Source organism: Dryobates pubescens, chromosome 21 (assembly GCF_014839835.1).
Source record: "Dryobates pubescens isolate bDryPub1 chromosome 21, bDryPub1.pri, whole genome shotgun sequence".
Lineage (NCBI taxonomy): Eukaryota > Metazoa > Chordata > Aves > Piciformes > Picidae > Dryobates > Dryobates pubescens.
The window spans coordinates 18,023,510-18,042,831 of record NC_071632.1 but is presented as its reverse complement, the minus strand read 5'-3'; the positions used below and the strand labels follow the sequence as shown (position 1 = coordinate 18,042,831).

Below are 19,322 nucleotides of genomic sequence, written 5' to 3'. Positions count from 1 at the left end.
TCTGCAAGCATACAAATCATGAAATATTCATGCAAACTGCAATTCTTTTGTTAAGCTCCTCAGCTATAAAGTTGCCTCATACTACACTATAAAATCATTTTCACTAGAATGGAGTAGAATAGAATAGAATAGAATAGAATAGAATAGAATAGAATAGAATAGAATAGACCATGTTGGAAGAGACCTTCAAGATCATCACATCCAACCTATCACCCAACACCATCTAATCAACTAAACCATGGCACCAAGCACCCCATTCAGTCTCCTTCTAAACACCTCCAAAGATGGTAACTCCACCACCTCCCTGGGCAGCCCATTCCAATGGCAAATCACTCTCTCTATGAAGAACTTCTTCCTAACATCCAGGCTAAGCCTCCCCTGGTGCACCTTGAGACTGTGTCCTCTTGTTCTGGTGCTGGTTGCCTGGGAGAAGAGACCAAGCCCCACCTGGCTACAACCTCCCTTCAGGTAGCTGTAGACAGTAATAAGGTCTCATCTGAGCCTCCTCTTCTCCAGGCTAAGCAACCCCAGCTCCCTCAGCCTTTCCTCATAGGGCTTGTGTTCCAAACCCCTCCCCAGCTCTGTTTCCCTTCCCTGGACACATTCCAGCAAGTCAACATCTTTCCAAAACTGAGGAGCCCAGAACTGGACACAGGACTTAAGGTGTGGCCTAACCAGTGCTGAGTACAGGGGCAGAATGACTTCCCTTCTCCTGCTGGCCACGCTATTCCTGATCCAGGCCAGGATGCCATTGACCCTCTTGGCAGGCTCATGTTCAGCCTACCACCGATCAGTACCCCCAGGTCCCGCTCTGCCTGGCCGCTCTCCAGAAGATCCTCACCAAACTCCTCACCACCTCGCTGACATCAGGGCATGATCTGATTAAAAGCTTCATTCCTTATGGATAATTGCAAGCTATTCACCCTAAGGACACAATACTAATCTCTTAATTTGGTAATATGAGAGCACAATTTCAGCTAGATAGTGATTGTGTAGAAGTAATTGTCTCTCCTGCAATCAGAGTTGATGGGGATTATGTGATTCTGATCTCAGCTTCAATTTCCAGACCCCTTCCTATTCCCATCAGGGAACAGTGTGATTATAATTAAAAGATATTTCATGCTTGTTCCCAATCTATTATAGATAAGGAGTTCTCCCTTTTCCTACAGATACGTAGAGGCAACACAGAAGGCCTGGGATCTTAACACATTGAAAGATTGCAGATAAAAATTGGTTTAGATTTTTGCCAGTAAAGTTTTTATTAGAACGATCAGTTTAAAGGTCATTAAACATTTTGGGTCATTTCTATTATTTTTATGTATTCTCTTCTCTAGTGGCCTGCAATAAGGTTGATGTCTTTATCACTGCAGGACATGAAATATTACTTATTTCTAGGTATCTGGCCGGTGTCTTTGAGGGTAGGAGAATAGTTAATTGATTTTCCATCTAAATATGAGGAGGAACTTCCTTACTTAGAGGGCAGTAGAGCATTGGAACAGGCTACTCAGATTGGTGGTAGAGTCTCCATCTCTAGAGTAATTCAAACCCTGCCTGGAGACAAGCCTGTGCAATCTGCTCTGGATGAACCTGCTCTGGCAAAGGGATGGGACTAGAAGATCCCCAGAGGTCCTTTCAAACCCCTATCATTCTGTGTTCTTTGTGTGTGTAATGTCACAGAATCACACAGAATCACAGAATCACCAAGGTTGGAAGAGATCTCAAAGATCATCAAGTCCAACCTGTCACCACAGACATCCTACAATTGATTGTGATACAACATAAAAGCTAAGTCAGAGCAATTGAAATTGCACCTAAGCTAGCAGAAACCTGACAGCTGCACCTAAACCTGCTGATCTTTCCATTTCTTTGGCAGCCTGCAGTGAGATCAGCTCAGCCACCATGCCTGGAATCTCTATGGTAGCTCTCTCTTTACTCATGGCAATGTGAACCCTGCTGCAACTTGTATACCTTGGGAATGGTTCTCTATCTTCAGGTCAATTTTCCATTGCTCTGGCCCAACTCCAAGTGAAAGAAACTCACACTTAGCTAGATTTATTCTTCAAAGGTTAAGGAGTTTCTGCTACTCACACTTTTCATACTTCTTTTATCAAACTTTGCATGTGACAGATGAGAACTTAAAGAAACACAGTCTCATGTGATAAGAGTGCATGTGGTCCTAAGGTAGTGTTAAGAGTGGTAAGAAATATCTAAATTCAATTCAATGCCTTTCCTGAGTAACTGAAGTGCTTGTGTTGGTAATTAACACTTCATATTTATCTAAATTCAATTCAATGCCTTTCCTGAGTAACTGAAGTGCTTGTGTTGGCAAATTTGACTTAACACTGTATGTTTGAAATGGAACTTGCTAAAAATGCAACTTTAATATGCCATGCACAGTCATCATTGCCACTAACATTCTAACTAAACAGTTGGAATCATGTCTTCTGATATCACAACCTTCAAAGGACATCCAGTGGGCAGAGGTGCTGTAGAAATGGATCCTCCTCCAATGTGCTCAGTATGAACTCCAATCATTTGGTGGGGTCTTGTGACTCCTTTGTTGTTTGCTTTTTTTTTTCCTAATCAGGCTTTCATCTGTAATTATTCCAGATCTTGAGGGCATCTTTAACACACAGATGTGGTCATTTTTACTCCAGAACTAGATGGCATAGTCCATCTCGTCCTCCTCCACACTCGCATAAGTCTGTATCTCTTACCATGCCACCTCCGGCCAATTTCTGTTTGCACCTTGAAAAGAAAGGAGAACGCTGGTTTGTGGTCCAGTACTGCTTGGGAGTAGACCAGTGGGGAAGTGGAAAGACAGAAATTGTAGCTAGAGTGGGGCAATTTTAGATAGCTCAGCCCAAGTTAGTTCCTCTCAGCTGATAGAGAAGTATAGTCCTCCAGAGAATGTTTAGGAATAGAATAGAATAGAATAGAGTAGAGTAGAGTAGAGTAGAGTAGAGTAGAGTAGAGTAGAGTAGAGTAGAGTAGAGTAGAATAGAATAGAATAGAATAGAATAGAATAGAATAGAATAGAACCAGACCAGACCAGTTTGGAAAAGGCCTTTGCGATCACTGAGTCCAACCTATCATCCAACACCATCTAATCAACTAAACCATGGCACCAAGCACCCCATTAAGTCTCTTCCTAACCACCTCCAGTGATGGTGACTCCACCACCTCCCTGGGCAGCACATTCCAAGGGCCACTCATTCTTTCTATGAAGAACTTCTTCCTAACCTCCAGCCTAAACCTCCCCTGGCACAGCTTGAGACTGTGTCCTCTTGTTCTGGTGCTGGTTGCCTGGGAGAAGAGACCAAACCCCACCTGTCTACAACCTCCCTTCAGGTGGTTGTAGACAGCAATAAGGTCTCCTCTGAGCCTCCTCTTCTCCAGGCTAAGCCACCCCAGCACCTTCATCCTCTCAGCCTGTCTCAGCATGCCCACCCCTCTGCACTGATGAAACGCCTAAAACATCTTAGCTCAGAGTTAGTCTCCCATATTTAAACAAGTAAATGACCCACAGTCTTCCTTTCAAGATGTAAGGACTTGTTTTATGACTCCACCGAGCCTCGTGTTCCTACTTAAAGATTATGTGTGCACAAGCTCCTTTCTCCACTAGATGGCTTCATTCCCATGGAGATAATTGAAATCATCTTCCTGGATTCCCACCTTAACAGCCAACCTAACAACCCAGAAGATTTTGTTATCTGCTTGGGTGCAACTGATTATTTGCTACTATTATGCAGGACGCATTTTTCTTACCTCTTGGTTCAGGAAACAGTAGAGAACTGCTACAATAAACCCCTGGGAAAGAAAAATAAAAACATAAAATAAAGTTGTTGTGGCATAGGATGGTTTGAGAAAGCCACTTGCACTGACTTCATGATGCTCCTGTGCACAGGAATTAATGCACACCTCTGTAGGTTGGAGGGTGGATAGAAACTGGAAAATTCTGTCTGTATCTACAACAGTGTCCATCAGCCAGATAATGAACCAGGTAGGTATCACCTTCACAACAAAGCAGGCCACATCTTCACAGAACCACAGACTGGTGGGGAGGTTGGAAGGGACCTCTGGAAATCATCTAGTCCAACCCCACTGCTAAAACAGCTTCACCCAGACCAGGATGCAAAGGATCACATCTAGGCAGGTTTTCAATGGCTCCAGAGAAGGAGACTCCACAAGCTCTCTGGGCACCCTGCCCCAGTGCTCTTCAGGTATTGTAAATCAGCCAAGACCCATGAATTCCCTGAGGAGACACTAGTTTCAGGATCCAGTGATTTTTTGGAGCCATGCTAGTTGTCCTGTGGTCATTGGATTAAATCAGAAATTCTACTAGCATGTGACTGAAGCCTCTGTGGTCATTGTACCTGAAAAGATCCAAGGCAGAGCTCCAAGTAAAGCCGAACCCCTAGACTGGTATACTCGGGAAGGAAGTTGAAGACAATATAATGGGTTCCAAATAATGGAATTAGGAGCAGAGTTGACCTTGAGAGACGCCTAGCACAGGACATGAAAAGGAATAAGTTAGCATTATTTCCCTGAGTGTGGACTAATGCATGCAATATGCCACAGTAATGAAAAAGGAGTTAGAAAGAGGATCTAAACATCTCCATGTGAAGTTCATATCTCCTGGGATTACAGTGGTGGGCAGAAAGTATAATGAAAAACAAGCTGGAAAGAGATTTCTGATGCTTATTGCTTCGTTTGCAATACCATGTACATGGCTTTTCTTATGATATTTTGGTGCTTCATCTTTCTGAGGGAGATCACAGTTGAGTAATACACAAAGGAGTAGTCTGTCCCAACAGAGCCACTGAAAAATTGACACTTATCTGTAACTAAATACAAAGAAGGTACCATTCAGGTTCCCTTTAGGGTCCATGTACAGGAATAGGCATCTCTAGAGAGTAATTTATCCTGCCCCAAAATAAGAGATCTCATATAGATTCAGTGAATGTTTGCCCAGTATCCAGTTTGCAATTGGAAGGCAAACATCTGAACTGATCCAAATCCATCATATTTAGATAGCAAATATTAGGAGAGCTTCATCCTCTGACTAGTTTCCTTGGGTACAGAATGAAGGTAGGAATTTCATGCCAGCCAAACCAAGCTGATCTGTGACTCTGGGCAAGTGCTTCTCAATTTAAAAAAGACCACTTAAGTTTTCATCATGAAAATCATATTATTTTAACAATAAATTATTATTCCACACACTACCTGTATTGAGAAGAGTTATTGAAGTTGATTTGTCTAGGGTCCAATTTTTTCAGCAGAATTCTGATGATGTTGATAAATAGGACAAAATTGACCTGTTTATGACATTGGGGGGGGGGGGAATAAAAAAAAAAGACAAGAAAAAGGAAAGGTTACTTGTTGATGCAAATCTTGCAATGAAAATCTACTTCAGATATTATGCAGTTTGTGCACTTTCAATGACACCAAACCAATGAATTAGAAGGGCAACGAGGCTGGTGAGAGGCCTCAAGCACAAGCCCTATGAGGAGAGGCTGAGGGAGCTGAGAAGAGGAGGCTCAGGGGAGACCTTCTTGCTCTCTACAACTACCTGAAGGGTGATTGGTCTCTTCTCCCAGGCAACCTGCACCAGAACAAGAGGACACAGTCTCAAGCTGTGCCAGGGGAAGTTTAGGCTGGAGGTGAGGAGAAAGTTCTTCACTGAGTGAGTTGTTAGCCATTAGAATGGGCTGCCCAGGGAGGTGGTGGAGTCACCATCTCTGGAGGGGTTCAAGAGGAGATTGAATGTGGCACTTGATGCCATGGTTTAGTCATGGGGTCTGTGGTGACAAGTTGAACTTGATGATCTTTGAAGTCTCTTCCAACCTTGGTGATTCTGTGATTCTGTGATGATTCTTACTAATGGCATTTCTGTTGGCAGCATTCAAACATCTAAATCGATTGCTTTTCTTAAGGAAACAGATGCAGATGAAAACCTGTGAATCTGACTTTGTTAAGCAAACCTTTTTCTGTCAAAGTTTGTGTGGTTTATTGTTTTGTTGGGGTATGTTTTTTGTAGCTCATGTAATTGCCTTCACTTGTGAGGTGGTTATTAGATTCAATTCTGACCAGTATTTTTAGATATTAGTAGGATTTGTCTGACTAAATATAGGTATCTACACTGAGAGGCATGCATCTGAGCTGTCATCCTGTTCTCTTTTTGCAGTCAATAGAGAGCCAGCCAGTATAGTCAGTGGAGCCTCAGGTGGAGCCCTGGACATGTCATGTCCTCCAAAGGTAAACATCTACTACAAGTCAGATGGATCACATACCAAAAGTGCATCATTCCCCTTGGTAAGTGCAAAGAGAAGTGAGGAGCATTACCTCTGCTCCCAAGCTAGCTAGGGTCAGTTTTGAATTGCAAGCAAATGTTCTCCACCTGCAATTTGTCACAGCCTTATCTCTGCATACTTTGAGCATCCCTCTTCCTTACTTCCAACAACATCTTAGCAAAGAGTAACCCAATCTAAATTTAAGTCTTTCTTTTTCTCCTTCTGCTTAATGCTGTCGAACTCAGAAGTACCTACCCCGACAGAAATTATAATAGGTCCTTTGATCAGCCACCAGTAAGGAGAGTCTTGATTAATATCCCAGCATCTGAGAAAATAGCAGGAAGTTTATAAAAAGATATATGTGAAACCACTGCAATGAAACAATTATAACTCAAGGTGACAGAATAATGCAGGCAACAGTAACTTACGCCGTGTCTTCAAAGTAGAGTTTTGCTAGTATCCATATAAGAGTGAAAACTGTTGGGAACCCTGTCAGACAAACAAAAACTGTGATTGCCTAGTTGCATCAATTAATCCACATCTTGTCCACTGAAACTCTGCCATAATGATCCAGAACATTCATTTTCAGAATTGAAATTACCCTTTGTGGCCTGTTCCTCTAGCAGGGATTGCTTTAAGCTTGAAGCTCACAGGATAAACCTAAAAGGAAATCCCCTAACACCCATGATGGAATGACACAAGTCATGACACTGACTGTTTGGTGGTCATTCATCATTATGAAGACATAAAGGGGCACAGAAGCAACTTTGCACATTACATAGTTCTACCACAGATGTCTGAATAGGATAGAATAGAATAGAATAGAATAGAATAGAATAGAATAGAATAGAATAGAATAGAATAGAATAGAATAGAATAGACCAGGTTGGAAGAGACCTTCAAGATCATCATGTCCAACCTATCATCCAACACCACCTAATCAACTAAACCATGCAACCAAGCATCCTGTCAAGCCTTGTCCTGAACTTACAACCTCTTACTAACATGAAGACAACCAGTATATTTAATGGGATGGGTAATCACAGAATCAACCAGGTTGGAAAAGACCTCAGAGATCAAGTCCAACCTATTACCTAATACCTAACACCTCATGGCTAACTAAACCATGGCTCCAAGTGCCACATCCAATCCTTTTCTGAACACCTCCAGGGACAGTGACTCCACCACCTCCCTGGGCAGCACATTCCAATGGCAATTACTCTTTCTGTGAAGAATTTTCTCCTCAGCTCCAGCCTAAACTTCCCCTGGTGCAGCTTGAGACCGTGTCCTCTTGTTCTGCCACTGGTTGCCTTGGAGAAGAGACCAACTCCCACCTTGTCTACTATCTTGCCTTTTATTAATGTAATGGAAAACCCTTACTTACCCCAGCCAAAAAGAACAAGCCACCAAAAATACCTTCTTCCATGAGAAAGGGATGAAAGCAGTAGACAGTTTAGGTAAAGAGCCTCTACTAGCAGCCACATGAAATTGGTCATCATGAAGTAGTAACAGAAAACAACTGAGATCTTGCATTCAGTCTAGGGAACAGGAAAAGACACATTTTAGGCCTTACTTGTGGCTCCATGTGTTTGATTTGCAGATGATGTAGACATTTGTAGTTTTGGCCGAGATCTACAAAGAACAAGATCTCACAATTACCTGCATGTGTAAAGAGAGAGCTTCAAATGCATTATGGCTTTCTGAATAGTGAAGCTTTAACCATCATAATACCTTGGAATCCTGAGTGTAATTTTGCTTTTTATCTCTAAGTTGGAAACATAGCTTGGTCTCTCAAGTACGCTATTTCTCCCACAAATGCACTGCCTTCCGTGTACCTTGCATGAGCAGAGTCAAATGCTCCATAGCCATTTAAAAGATGTCCAAGGACTCACATTTCCCCTTAAGCTCAGCTTCACCCTTTTGTGTGGCCATGAGCAGTGCAGCAGAATCTCAGTTGTGAAAATCATTGTCGTGGTGACAATATTTGTGGTTGGGTCAAAGCAAAACTGATTTCTTAGTGCCTTGCATGTCTTGTGATTTACAGTTCAGAGCTTCCAGACAGCCTATTAAACCCAGCATTACTAGAAGAAACATCTTCTAAAGGTTGTGTTATGAAGCACTCAGAGATCTTCAGTATTAGACTTCAGATTATAAAAATCTATATCTGATTTAGAGCAGTACAGGATCACAAGCAGATGCATTCAGAGAAGGGGATGAGGTACACAACTATGGAAGTAAAACCTAATGAATAGAAGGATTACAGGATTTTCATTACCAGGTTAGAAGGATCAAAACCAATATGTGGTGACAAAGAACCATGAAAAGTGAAGCTATACATAGATGGAATGCAAACCCATCAAGTATCACAGTATCACAGTATCACCAAGGTTGGAAGAGACCTCAAAGATCATCAAGTCCAACCTGTCACCACAGACCTCATGACTAGACCATGACACCAAGTACCACAATATTCTGCTTCTCCTGTACTTACTGTGGAGAAGCTGCAATGGTCAATGTCTTGCTCTTGGAAAAGGACAGCATCCTTAATGAAAATGGCAATAGCTTTTAAGATAAAAGTAAAAAAGAGCTGTACATGGATATAATTTCTGGGACAGCGAAGCCTCCTGCAAGAAAATAAGAGAGGTCTTTCTGAGGTAATTAATGGAATTAAGCTGGCAGTAATCAAAATATGCCAAAAGCCCTTGTTTCATCTCAGGTTCTTCCAGACACATAGAGGAAGAGCACTCAAATCCACTGAGCTCTCTGTGCTGGCAGGCAGAGACAGAAAACTTCCTCATGTAAGACATTTCACTCACAGTCTGCACTTCAATCCCCTTCCTTGTCAGGTGGTGTCATGGTGATCATAGAACAATAGAATCATTCAGGTTGGAAAAAACCCTTAAGACCGCTGAGTCTGACCATTAGCCCAGCACTGCCAAGCCCACCAATGACCCATGTCTCTCAGTGCTGCATCTACACATCTTTTAAATCCCTTCAGGGATGGTAACTCCACCACTTCCCCTGCTGAAACTCGAGGCCATTTCATCTTGCCCTATCCCTTGAAGACATCAGCCCCCCCACCTCGCTAGGACCTCCTTTTGAATGAACTGCAAAGAAAAGAGTTCAGTTTGGAGGATAACTTTACACACCTGAATGCAATAAGAACTGTCACAGCAATGATGAGTGAGGTGATGGATACGCTGTATCCTACAGTGTAAATGATCTTTATAGTAGAAAAATAGGAGTGCTGTAAAAAAACAAAGAGGGTTTTTTTGTCACATAACTTGCAGCTCAAGGAAGCTGGTTTACAGATTCTGGCAGGTTTGCTTTGTTTGGTGCTTCCAATCTGTTCATATCACTGACTGCCTTCCCCCCTCCCACCCCCCCACCCCTCCACCCCCACTTTTCATCCCATAAAATTTGACTGAAGTCACTCATCACATTTCTTTTGTGAAGACCTCACTTGTTCCCTGTGATAGGACAAGGAGCAATGGATATAAGCTGCAGCACAGGAGGTTCCACCTCAACACAAGGGGGAACTTCTTTGCTGTAAGGGTCACAGAGCACTGGAACAGGCTGCCCAGAGAGGTTGTGGAGTCTCCTTCTCTGGATACATTCAAGGCCTGTCTGGATGTGTTCCTCTGTGACCTGAGCTAGATTGTATGGTCCTGCTCTGGCAATGGGGTTGGACTTGATGATCTCTTTGGGTCCCTTCCATCCCCTGACATCCAGTGATGCTGTGTGACCCTGTGTGATCCTGTGACCTTTCCATGGCTATGTGGATACAGTCTGATAAACACACATCTACTGACCAGGATGGTGTCAAGTTCAACCATAAACCCACAAAACCCCAAGCTAGACTTCCACAAAGGCATTGTGAAAACCTTTATGTATTTGTACAGGCACTGCATTTTACACTGTGTTTTCTTCACACCAGTAGCTGGACAATCCTGCTGGCAGCTGGCTGTATGATGAATACAGAATCCTATCAGCCTTTCCTTTACTTTCCTTCACCCTGCTTCCTTACTTACAATTTTGCCTTCTATTCTTTTCCATTTTTATTGTGTTGTGGGTGTTGGGGTTTTTTTTCCTGCTTTTGTTTTTTCTTGCTGACAAACTCAATTCTTTCTTAGTCAAAATGTCAGTCAAAATCCATTCCAATTTAAATGTCACCACTATCAGACATGATCTCTAAGTGACGATAAGCTGGCTTCAACTATCACACACAGAAGGGGAAAATGGAATGAATAAGCTCTAGGCTGCAATTTTCCCCCTTCCATCTAATGTAATCTGTCTCTTGAGACCTATATCAATGCTTTTATATCCTAAAATCTATGCAAATATACAGTGCACTACTACAGTTCACAGTGGAGAAGGGCAGGTACCTGTTTTGAACCTTAACTTAAGGCATTATAAGGCTGACGTTAGGTAGGATCTGTTTCATTTATTTTAGGTGTTTAAAAACTGTCTGAGCAGCTAAGTCTGTGGTAATAGCAGCAGTGTGGGAGCATGGCCACAGGACTGCACTGTTTAATTGTCAACACAGTCCTGTTTCTGCTTATTTTGTTTCTTTTCTAGTTAATCAAAGGAAACAAGCACTCCCAGAAGTCAATCTAACTCCCTGTAAGAGGAGATTTTATCACTTTCTGTCATCAGGAAAAATGTTCTGTCACTGCACCTGCCTGAACAGCTGCAGGGCCATAGGTCTGATTTAGTAGAGTGAAATCTTTGCTGCTGAGGATGCTACATCCACATTGTGTCCATTTCAGACTAGCTATGGTCTAACTCCAGGGGTTGAATTTATATTATTGGTCAAAGCATACAAGGTGCACCCTGCATTTGTCTTCCAGATTAGTCTAATCCATAGGAAGCCAAATAAATGCTTTCTGAGAACAGTCCTCAGTGTAAATGCAGTGAGTGGGAAGAAACAAGAAGCATCCTTGAAAAGTGCACACCCAATCCTGACCAAAGCACTTATATAGAGGCACTGTGCAGTGTTTAGCTTAGATTCACACAATTTGTTGAGGCTGATGAAGCTAAATGATGTGGAAGCCATGCAGAGTGGCCTGTTCTGTCTGGTGGAGGAGTTGTGATTACCCATGTACCTAACTATGCACAATTCCAGACAGAGCCCAGAGAAGTTCCTCAGAACTCCAAAGCTAGCCACTAAGTCTGGAAGGCACCACATCAGAGCTGTGCTAAGCTGACCTTAGTTGGCAAACCCCACTTACAAAACAGAGATGAAAACCCACAGAAAATAATCAGTTCCTTAAGTGGATAAACCTACAACCAAGCAGTTTACTTTGAGGCAAAATGTGGGCTGCCACTAAAAAAAAATCACAGACTCATTTAAGATTGGGGGTTTTTTTACAGCAGACACCTAAGGAAGCAATAGAAGAAGGAAAGAGAAGGGTTGTGTTTCAGTGTGTTTGTTTTGTGCAGAGCAGCAGGTACTGCAGATTAGAGGTTAGAAAGGAAGTTTGAATTAAAGAGTGTGATTCTAGTTAGTAGAAAAATAGGAAGACAAGAGAAATTCCCTGTGCTAATGTAAAGTAAATTCTCTTCAGCTAGTTGAATCAACTTGAAAGTTCATCAGTTGCACTATAACTGTAGTTTTCATTCTCTCTATAGTGAACAAACAAACAAACAAACAGATAATATTCATCTAACTTCCACAAATAAAGACAAAAATGCAGTGTTCAGCCTCTAGAGAGGAAGAATGGAACTCTAAAGTTAGACTAGAAACTAACTTTGAATCACTTAAAGTGATTTCTATGTCCTTTCTATCAGTTCTAACTTTAGTGTATATTTCTTCAGATTCTTTTCACTGAGTTACTCCTCATTTTCTCCACAGTAGCTGATAAGAGACAAAACCCCAATCACAAAAGAGTCTTTGTGTTACCATGATAATTTTCATGATTTTGGTATTTGTCATTAAAATGTGATCTAGGATTTTGACTTGCTTCTTTTCTCTGGAAGAGGAGTTAGAAGTAGCTAAGCACATCCCTAGAGCACGTTGTCAGAAATCATGCACTATATTTTCCCTGTACATGCCACTTCTAAATACAAACCTAGCTGGAGAATATGTTAAATTCTGATCTGCATTGCAAAGATACAGATTCTGAAACTTCATTTCTGCCTTGTTAAATGAGATCTTTTAGGCAAGGCAGGATGAGAAACCAGGAACCTCTCTTGCCATTAGGTTTTGGTGAGTTCGGGATGGGGGTGCTGTAGCAGCACATTTGCTGTACTGATGCTGTGATGACACAAAATTATGCACTGGTTAGGCCACACCTTGAGTCCTGTGTCCAGTTCTGGGCCCCTCAGTTTAGGAAGGATGTTGACTTGCTGGAAATTGTCCAGGGAAGGGCAACAAAGTTGGGGAGGGGTTTGGAACACAAGCCCTATGAGGAGAGACTGAGGGAACTGGAGTTGCTTAGCCTGGAGATGAGGAGGCTCAGGGGAGACCTTCTTGCTCTCTACAACTACCTGAAGGGAGGTTGTAGCCAGGAGGGGGCTGGTCTCTTTTCCCAGGCAACCAGCACCAGAACAAGAGGACACAGTCTCATGCTGTGTCAGGGGAGGTTTAGGGGGGAGGTTTAGGCTGGAGGTTAGGAAGAAGTTCTACACAGAAAGAGTGATTGCTCATTGGAATGAGCTGCCTGGGAGGTGGTGGAGTCACCATCACTGGAGGTGTTTAGGAGGAGACTTGATGGGGTGCTTAGTTGCATGGTTTAGTTGATTAGGTAGTGTTGGATGGTAGGTTGGATGCAATGATCTCGAAGGCCTCTTCCAACCTGGTCTGGTCTATTCTATTCTATTCTATTCTATTCTATTCTATTCTATTCTATTCTATTCTATTCTATTCTATTCTATTCTATTCTATCTTACTGACTGACATTACTGAAATACCTTAATTCACATATGTGATGGGTTGAAGTTTCCCCCAGCATTAACTTGAGGCAGACTAACTCAATTAGAAGCAAATGAAGCTGTATTTAAAAGCAATTTTAAAGGCACAGGCTAAAACCACCACAATATTTTGTGGCCAAGTCATGATATACCTCTAGCTGTTACACCTGTGAGGAAGCTCAACAGACCTGCACAATTGTATGGTGGTTTTATTTTCATTAAACTCTTACTCCTGGTTAATAAAACATCCTTAGCAGTTCACCAAAATAAGTGACTAGACTAAAATTTGAATTGCATTCCAGACTGGGTGAGAAAATCCAGCCTCTGCTGGGTTTCCCTCTGCAGTGTTCTTCAGGAATAGAAGGGAATCCTATCATCTCAGCACACCACTCACATGCATTTGTTTAATTGAACTTACTTCTTCAAGTGGAATCTCATCTTCTATTGGACAAGCAATATGGTAGGGAGGGAATGGGTCGGACCAGCCTTTCTTCGTGCAGTTCCTTTTTACTGTCCCAGCTGAAATAGAAGTACTTTGATGGGTGTTTGTTGGTTTGTTTTTTAATGAAGAGACAAAGAACAGGAAATAAAAATCAGAAGAACAGCTCTTGATGGCATGAAGGTTATGCCAGGAGGACAGGATGATATTCCCTTCCCTTCCCTTCCCTTCCCTTCCCTTCCCTTCCCTTCCCTTCCCTTCCCTTCCCTTCCCTTCCCTTCCCTTCCCTTCCCTTCCCTTCCCTTCCCTTCCCTTCTCATCTTACGCAGTTGATAGGACATTTTCAGATGTATATGTGGCAGTCAGATAATAACCCCAAATATTCTATGATTCTATACAAAACATTTCACTTTATCTGGAGGCAAACATTGTGAGAAAGTAACTAAACCAAGGTGACATAGACAGAGGTGGTAAGGAGTTAGGAAGAAATAATATCAGGGACAAAGAAGGCCTTTCAAGAAGACTGGAAAGCACTGCTCCATCAGATTTCTGCCTTGTTCAGTGCTCAATCCCTCTAATACATCCTTCCCCATTCTCACCTTCCTTGGGGTTTAGCCTGTCTTTGCAGATCAGAGGCTGGAATAAGCAGGTTGTTCTGTGAGGACAGCACATTTTCATAAAAAGACTTTTGATTCAGATGAAGGATAAGTAAGAGAATCCCAAGGCAGGAAATGAATTTGCCCAGATGAAAAGGATTTTCCTTATCCCTCATTTATAACTAACATGTGTTGGCTGGGGCGAAGGTTGGGCTTTGCAGTATCTTTTCCTTGTGGAACTGCCAAATCTAGGTCTTTCCTGGAGGAGTGCTTCCTCTTTAAGGACTTTCAGTTTACTCTTAGCCATATTCACCAGAGAGTAAGCAGTCACAAAGATATTAGTCTGCATGATCTTACATTTGACCCAACACATATGCTACTTCAAGGATGAAAATTCTCTGTATGTCCAGCCTTGGTTTAAAGAACAATGACATGATTCATTCCTCTGCCTTTTATTTCAATCCACACTAATCAGAGCATAAATCTCATAAAGCTCCATGCTTAAGTTCTGGCCTAGACAACCCATACTCAAGCTCTGTAGAAAACTCACAGAACAAGCTGATCCTAAGGCTTGTGAAAACCATTGGCAATCACTGCATTGATTTCAGTGTTCTTTGGCTCAGGGCCTCATCATAGGCTAAGTATAGGATTATATCCAGTTATAGATAATGCTTAAAATATGAAGAGAACTGCTAAGCTCTCTCATATCCTATCAAAATCTTTGCAGTGCTGCTCTGATCCAAGTAGAGATCAGGAACTTGCAATATTCTGTCTTCACCTTCCATTTCTACACAAGCTCTTGCCAGGCATGCCACACAGCAATAAAAGTAGAACCATGATAGTGTATCACCTGGCTTCTTCATGAAGTGAAAGAGGATGTTTGGACACGGCAAGGCAAGAGTCTCTCCAGCATCTGCCTCTGGCCAGCACAGTAATTTGTCCCAAGATCTCTTGCAACCTCAGACAGAAAGTGAGATGTGTTTCTAAGCATAACTGCATTTGAGCAAAATGAAAGAAACAAACCTCTGTAAACTTTACCACCCCACACCTTACATATCTTATAAGCAGAGCTTAGCCATATTTGCTATTCTGTAGTGAGGAATAAACACCTCCAGAGGACTATTTAATCTTTAAACTAGGGTGGGTTTCAGACAGAATGCCATAAATGAAAAATACATTGTGGAAATGGGAGGGAGACCCAGTTCTGAAAGGAAGATCAGTTCATGATACTTGTTAAGGAGTTACCATAGAATTGTTTCAGTTGGAAAAGACCTCTGAGCTCATTGAGCCCAGCCATCAACCTAACACCACTGTGGCTGTTAAACCATGCCCCAAAGCACCACATCTACATGGCTTTCAAACACCTCCATGGACAGTGGCTTCTCCACCTCCCTGGGCAGCCTGTCACAATGCCTGATCATTCTTCCAGTAAAGAATTTTTTCCTAATATCCAATCCAATATTCCCCTGGAAAAATTAAGGCCATTTCCTCTCATTCTGTCATTTGATGCTAGGAAGAAGAGACTGACCCCCACCTCTCTACAACCTCCTTTCAGGTAGTTGTAGAGAGCAATGAGATGCCCTGTCAGCCTTCTCTTCTGAGACTAAACAATCCTACTTCCCTCATCTGCTCCCCATAAGACTTTTTCTCCAGGTCTTTCACCAGTTTCATTTCCTGGTAAAGGTGAGCACACTCCCACATAACAAGCATGACACCATAAGAGCATCCTGTTGGGGAAAGAATAAGTCAAGGACACGAAGATTCACTCAGATAGCTTAACTATCCATATTTCAATGTGTTGATAGAAAGAAATGGAAGGAATAGCATAAGATGAAAAAGGAGTTGATCAGAGAACAGGGATGTGGGACTACAAATAAACCCCTGAAGTGTACACTTTGGCAGCATGGGTGTGTTCTGACTGCTAGAGTGTTCCTTCTCTTACACACTATTCACTCCCCACACATGGATACCTGTTGGAGTTGTATTTCCATGCTCTTCTGGATCCTCCAGACACTCAGCCTCCTTTTTCTTCAGCTCTGTCATAAAATCACATTCAGGATGGACTGTTCCAGCAACCTACAAGGAAAGGAGTTTCTGTTCACTAGCAAGAGGTTGGGCTCACTTTTGCAACTAACATGGCTGGGTTAAGGACACAGAACAACAGCTTGGGGTTTAGCAGTCAAAGGGTGACACCATCTCTGTAGAAGCTAAAATGCTTTGGGCAGATGGAGTCAGCTGACCCCTGTCAAAGGCAATTGAGTGGATCAGTATAACTGTTGGAAGATGGTAGTGAGAGCTTTCTAACAGAAAGTTTGTAAGATTTCTCTGGCTATGTTCATGATTTAAAAGCTCTTGGCTAGGGCCTGGGTTTGAATGCAGGGCTAATTTCCACCCTTCAGCCTCTGCTAAATCTGAGCCCAGGGAGATGGAGTGCACCTGGGCAAACTCCTTTTCTTAACAGTGAAAGGCCCAGCACAGTAGGGCATGCTGCAGAGCCCCCTTGCTCCTCAGCACAGATGTGCCTGTGCCAACCTCCAAAGAAACAGCAGCTTGAAACCACATACAATTGCTGAAAATTGTCTTAATGAGCTCTTCACTCCAAAAGGAATGACTCTGCTCTCTCTCTTCTGACATCTGCCTTTCTTTACACAAGGTGGGAGGCAAAAACTCCTTTCTTTGGGAGAAAAAAAACCACAAACCAAAACCTAAACCAAACCCATCTGCTCCAAAGCATTTCTTTGTTTGGTATGCTAGTGTAAAAAAAAAATACTAAAAATCATTATAAAAATTGTCACCCAGTGTCCTAACAGCAGAAACCTTTCAGTTGTTTCAGTCCTGGGTTGGATTTGTGTTTTCATGGACACCGCAAGAGAATTAGAGGGCACCCAGAATACCTTGCCCACAAAAGAACAGAATCTGAAGCAGGCTGTTCTGCATCACAACTGTTGTGGGTGCACTGCCTGTGCTTCCCAAAGCACACATGTCTCTTTCTTATTAAGAAACAATATGTGCCTTGGCCAGCAACATCCATTGCTCCCAGTCCCAGAATGTCAGCTGTCATCAGAGACATTGTCCTCTTAGCTGTCCGCCCCAGCCACGGGAGCCAGTGTGCTCTGTATGTGTGAATATAGATAAAAAGACACAGATACACACAGCAGAAAATAAACTCAGGGTGCTACTTGCATGGCGAACAGGTGGCTGGCATATGGCTCAGTTTTGTTCCACCCAGGGAAGATTAATATTCAGGGAATCTGGAAAATTAATAGCTGGCTTTCAGTTCATTCAGAGGACAGATCCATTCCAACAAGATGGTGTTTCCTCTCCCTGTGGATCTGCAGAGCATTTGAATTGTGTATTGGCTGTCAGCTTGGGGCTGTCTGGCTGCTGGAGAATACTGAATTAATTAATTAATTGCATGGCTTTTGCTGTTCTGGAGTTTGGACCCTGGCAGTTGAAAACCCACATGTATGCCCTAGAAGGAGGTAGTTTTCCCATTCACTGCCAGTTTTCCTGCCAAATTGGTGGGCAGCAGTGCCATGGATGAATTTAAGGCGGCAATGCAAAAGAGGACCCCATGTGCAAGGCTGAATGAAGTTTGGTGCATGTGAAAGGAAGGTAACTATGAGAGGATGGAGCAGAGCCTAGCCACTGCCTTAGCCCCAGGAGGTGGAGATCTTTTCCCACTGTCATAGGCACCATACAAGCAATGACAGCCAAAAAAATCTCAGTTTATGGAAGCTGACAGTTGGCCTCTTAAGCATTTAGAACTCCTCCATAAGTTGAGTTCAGCCTTTCTGGGGAAAGTATGCAAGTTACACCACCAACGAAAGCAGATGGCTGATTTCTAACCATTTTCCAATCAAGTAAGAGGTTTTTACCTATCCTATATTCTCAGAAAATGAGCAACACATTATTTACTGTACACTTCCACATAAACTCACTTGTAATCAGTGCATAATGATATTATAACCAGTCCAGCTTTATAGAAGCAAGTGGTACTGCTCTTAAGTAAGTGGGAAAGGTTCCTACAGAGACCTTCAGTAAGATTTTTAAGTATTAGCACTGCATCCTGAGATTCTACTTAATCAAAATCATCTTTACCTTCTCCCACTGAAGGAAAGTGGAGTTTGTCACATGGATGACACCAATACTGATAGCTTCACATCAAGTATTTCCAGTCATTTTACACTGTTTTATTTCTCTTGACCCACAAAACCCAAGCTGATGAGATGCGTCTTCAGAGAAAGAAAGAATATAGCAGAAGGGCCACAAATGGAGGGTGCTGAAAATGTTAATTACTCTCAAAGGTAAAGAAAATATCCTCTCCTCCCTTTGCAAAGGCCTTTCCTGATATCTGCGTGATCCTGAATGATAGTTTACTAACCATTGTCCAAAGCAAATCATCAGCCAGATCTCCAGGATTTGCAATGGATTTGGCTGTTTCTAACTCTGCCATAAGCGTCCCTGCTGGTTCAACTCAGCTGTTACCAGCAGCATCTCAGCTGATCACATATTAATGCTACCAGCAAGGCAGATGGAATTGTGACTGATAAGACTATGTGAAAGTTAAGACAACTATCAAAACTCAGCTGCTCTGTTGCAACAGCTCTCCTCCACTTTCTTCTTTTAAAGCCTACACATCAATAAAGGGGGATTCTGCCAGTTATGTTGTTTCTCCTTAGTGAGTGAGTGGTAAGAAAGCAGTGATACAGAGATCCTACCACATGTGTCCCTTATGCCCCTGTTCACATTTCTTACAGCATCTTATCTTGTTTAAGTGGAATCCAAAGCAAATAAAGAGGCTCATGCAGAAAAAGTAAAGCTGCATCTGACCAGTTGCTTCAAGAAAAAAAAACCAAAAGAAGAACAGTTATTAAAAAGCAATGAAGTAAAAGCTTTTTGCCTTTTTTTCCCCCCATGCAATTACTTACAAGCACTGCCAGACTCAGGGTGTACAGAGCACAGTGGTGTAAAAGACTAGAGTTCATGCTGCCAAGCAAGAGCCAGACTTCACTTAGCCTTTCTCAGCCTCTTTCACCTGCTTTTTGCCTCCCTTTTCTCCTGCAGTTGCTGATTTGAAGC

General features: G+C 42.4%; 1 protein-coding gene across 1 annotated transcript; it reads right to left on the bottom strand.

Annotated features, from left to right (window-relative positions):
* Positions 1-2,625: 2,625 nt before the first annotated feature.
* Positions 2,626-19,228, bottom strand: GHRHR (growth hormone releasing hormone receptor). Its single transcript, XM_009899120.2, has 13 exons — positions 19,172-19,228; positions 16,211-16,316; positions 15,091-15,198; positions 13,624-13,724; positions 9,443-9,540; positions 8,785-8,917; positions 7,678-7,831; positions 6,722-6,782; positions 6,549-6,618; positions 5,227-5,318; positions 4,377-4,506; positions 3,769-3,810; positions 2,626-2,748 (listed from the first exon to the last, which is right to left on the bottom strand). Exons 1-13 carry the CDS (start codon positions 19,226-19,228, stop codon positions 2,626-2,628), a joined length of 1,275 nt encoding a protein of 424 aa, XP_009897422.1.
* Positions 19,229-19,322: the final 94 nt, after the last annotated feature.

What these genes read in the sequence shown, in the direction of transcription:
- GHRHR (XM_009899120.2), bottom strand. Translation starts at nt 19,228, where the DNA reads ATGAACTCTAGTCTTTTACACCACTGTGCTCTGTACACCCTGAGTCTG. An exon ending in ATGAGATTCCACTTGAAGAA is followed by an intron (nt 9,541 to 13,623) that starts GTAAGTTCAATT and finishes GTTTTTTTACAG; the next exon opens with CACTCCTATTTTTCTACTAT. An exon ending in TCTGCCTTGGATCTTTTCAG is followed by an intron (nt 3,811 to 4,376) that starts GTACAATGACCA and finishes TTTCTTTCCCAG; the next exon opens with GGGTTTATTGTAGCAGTTCT.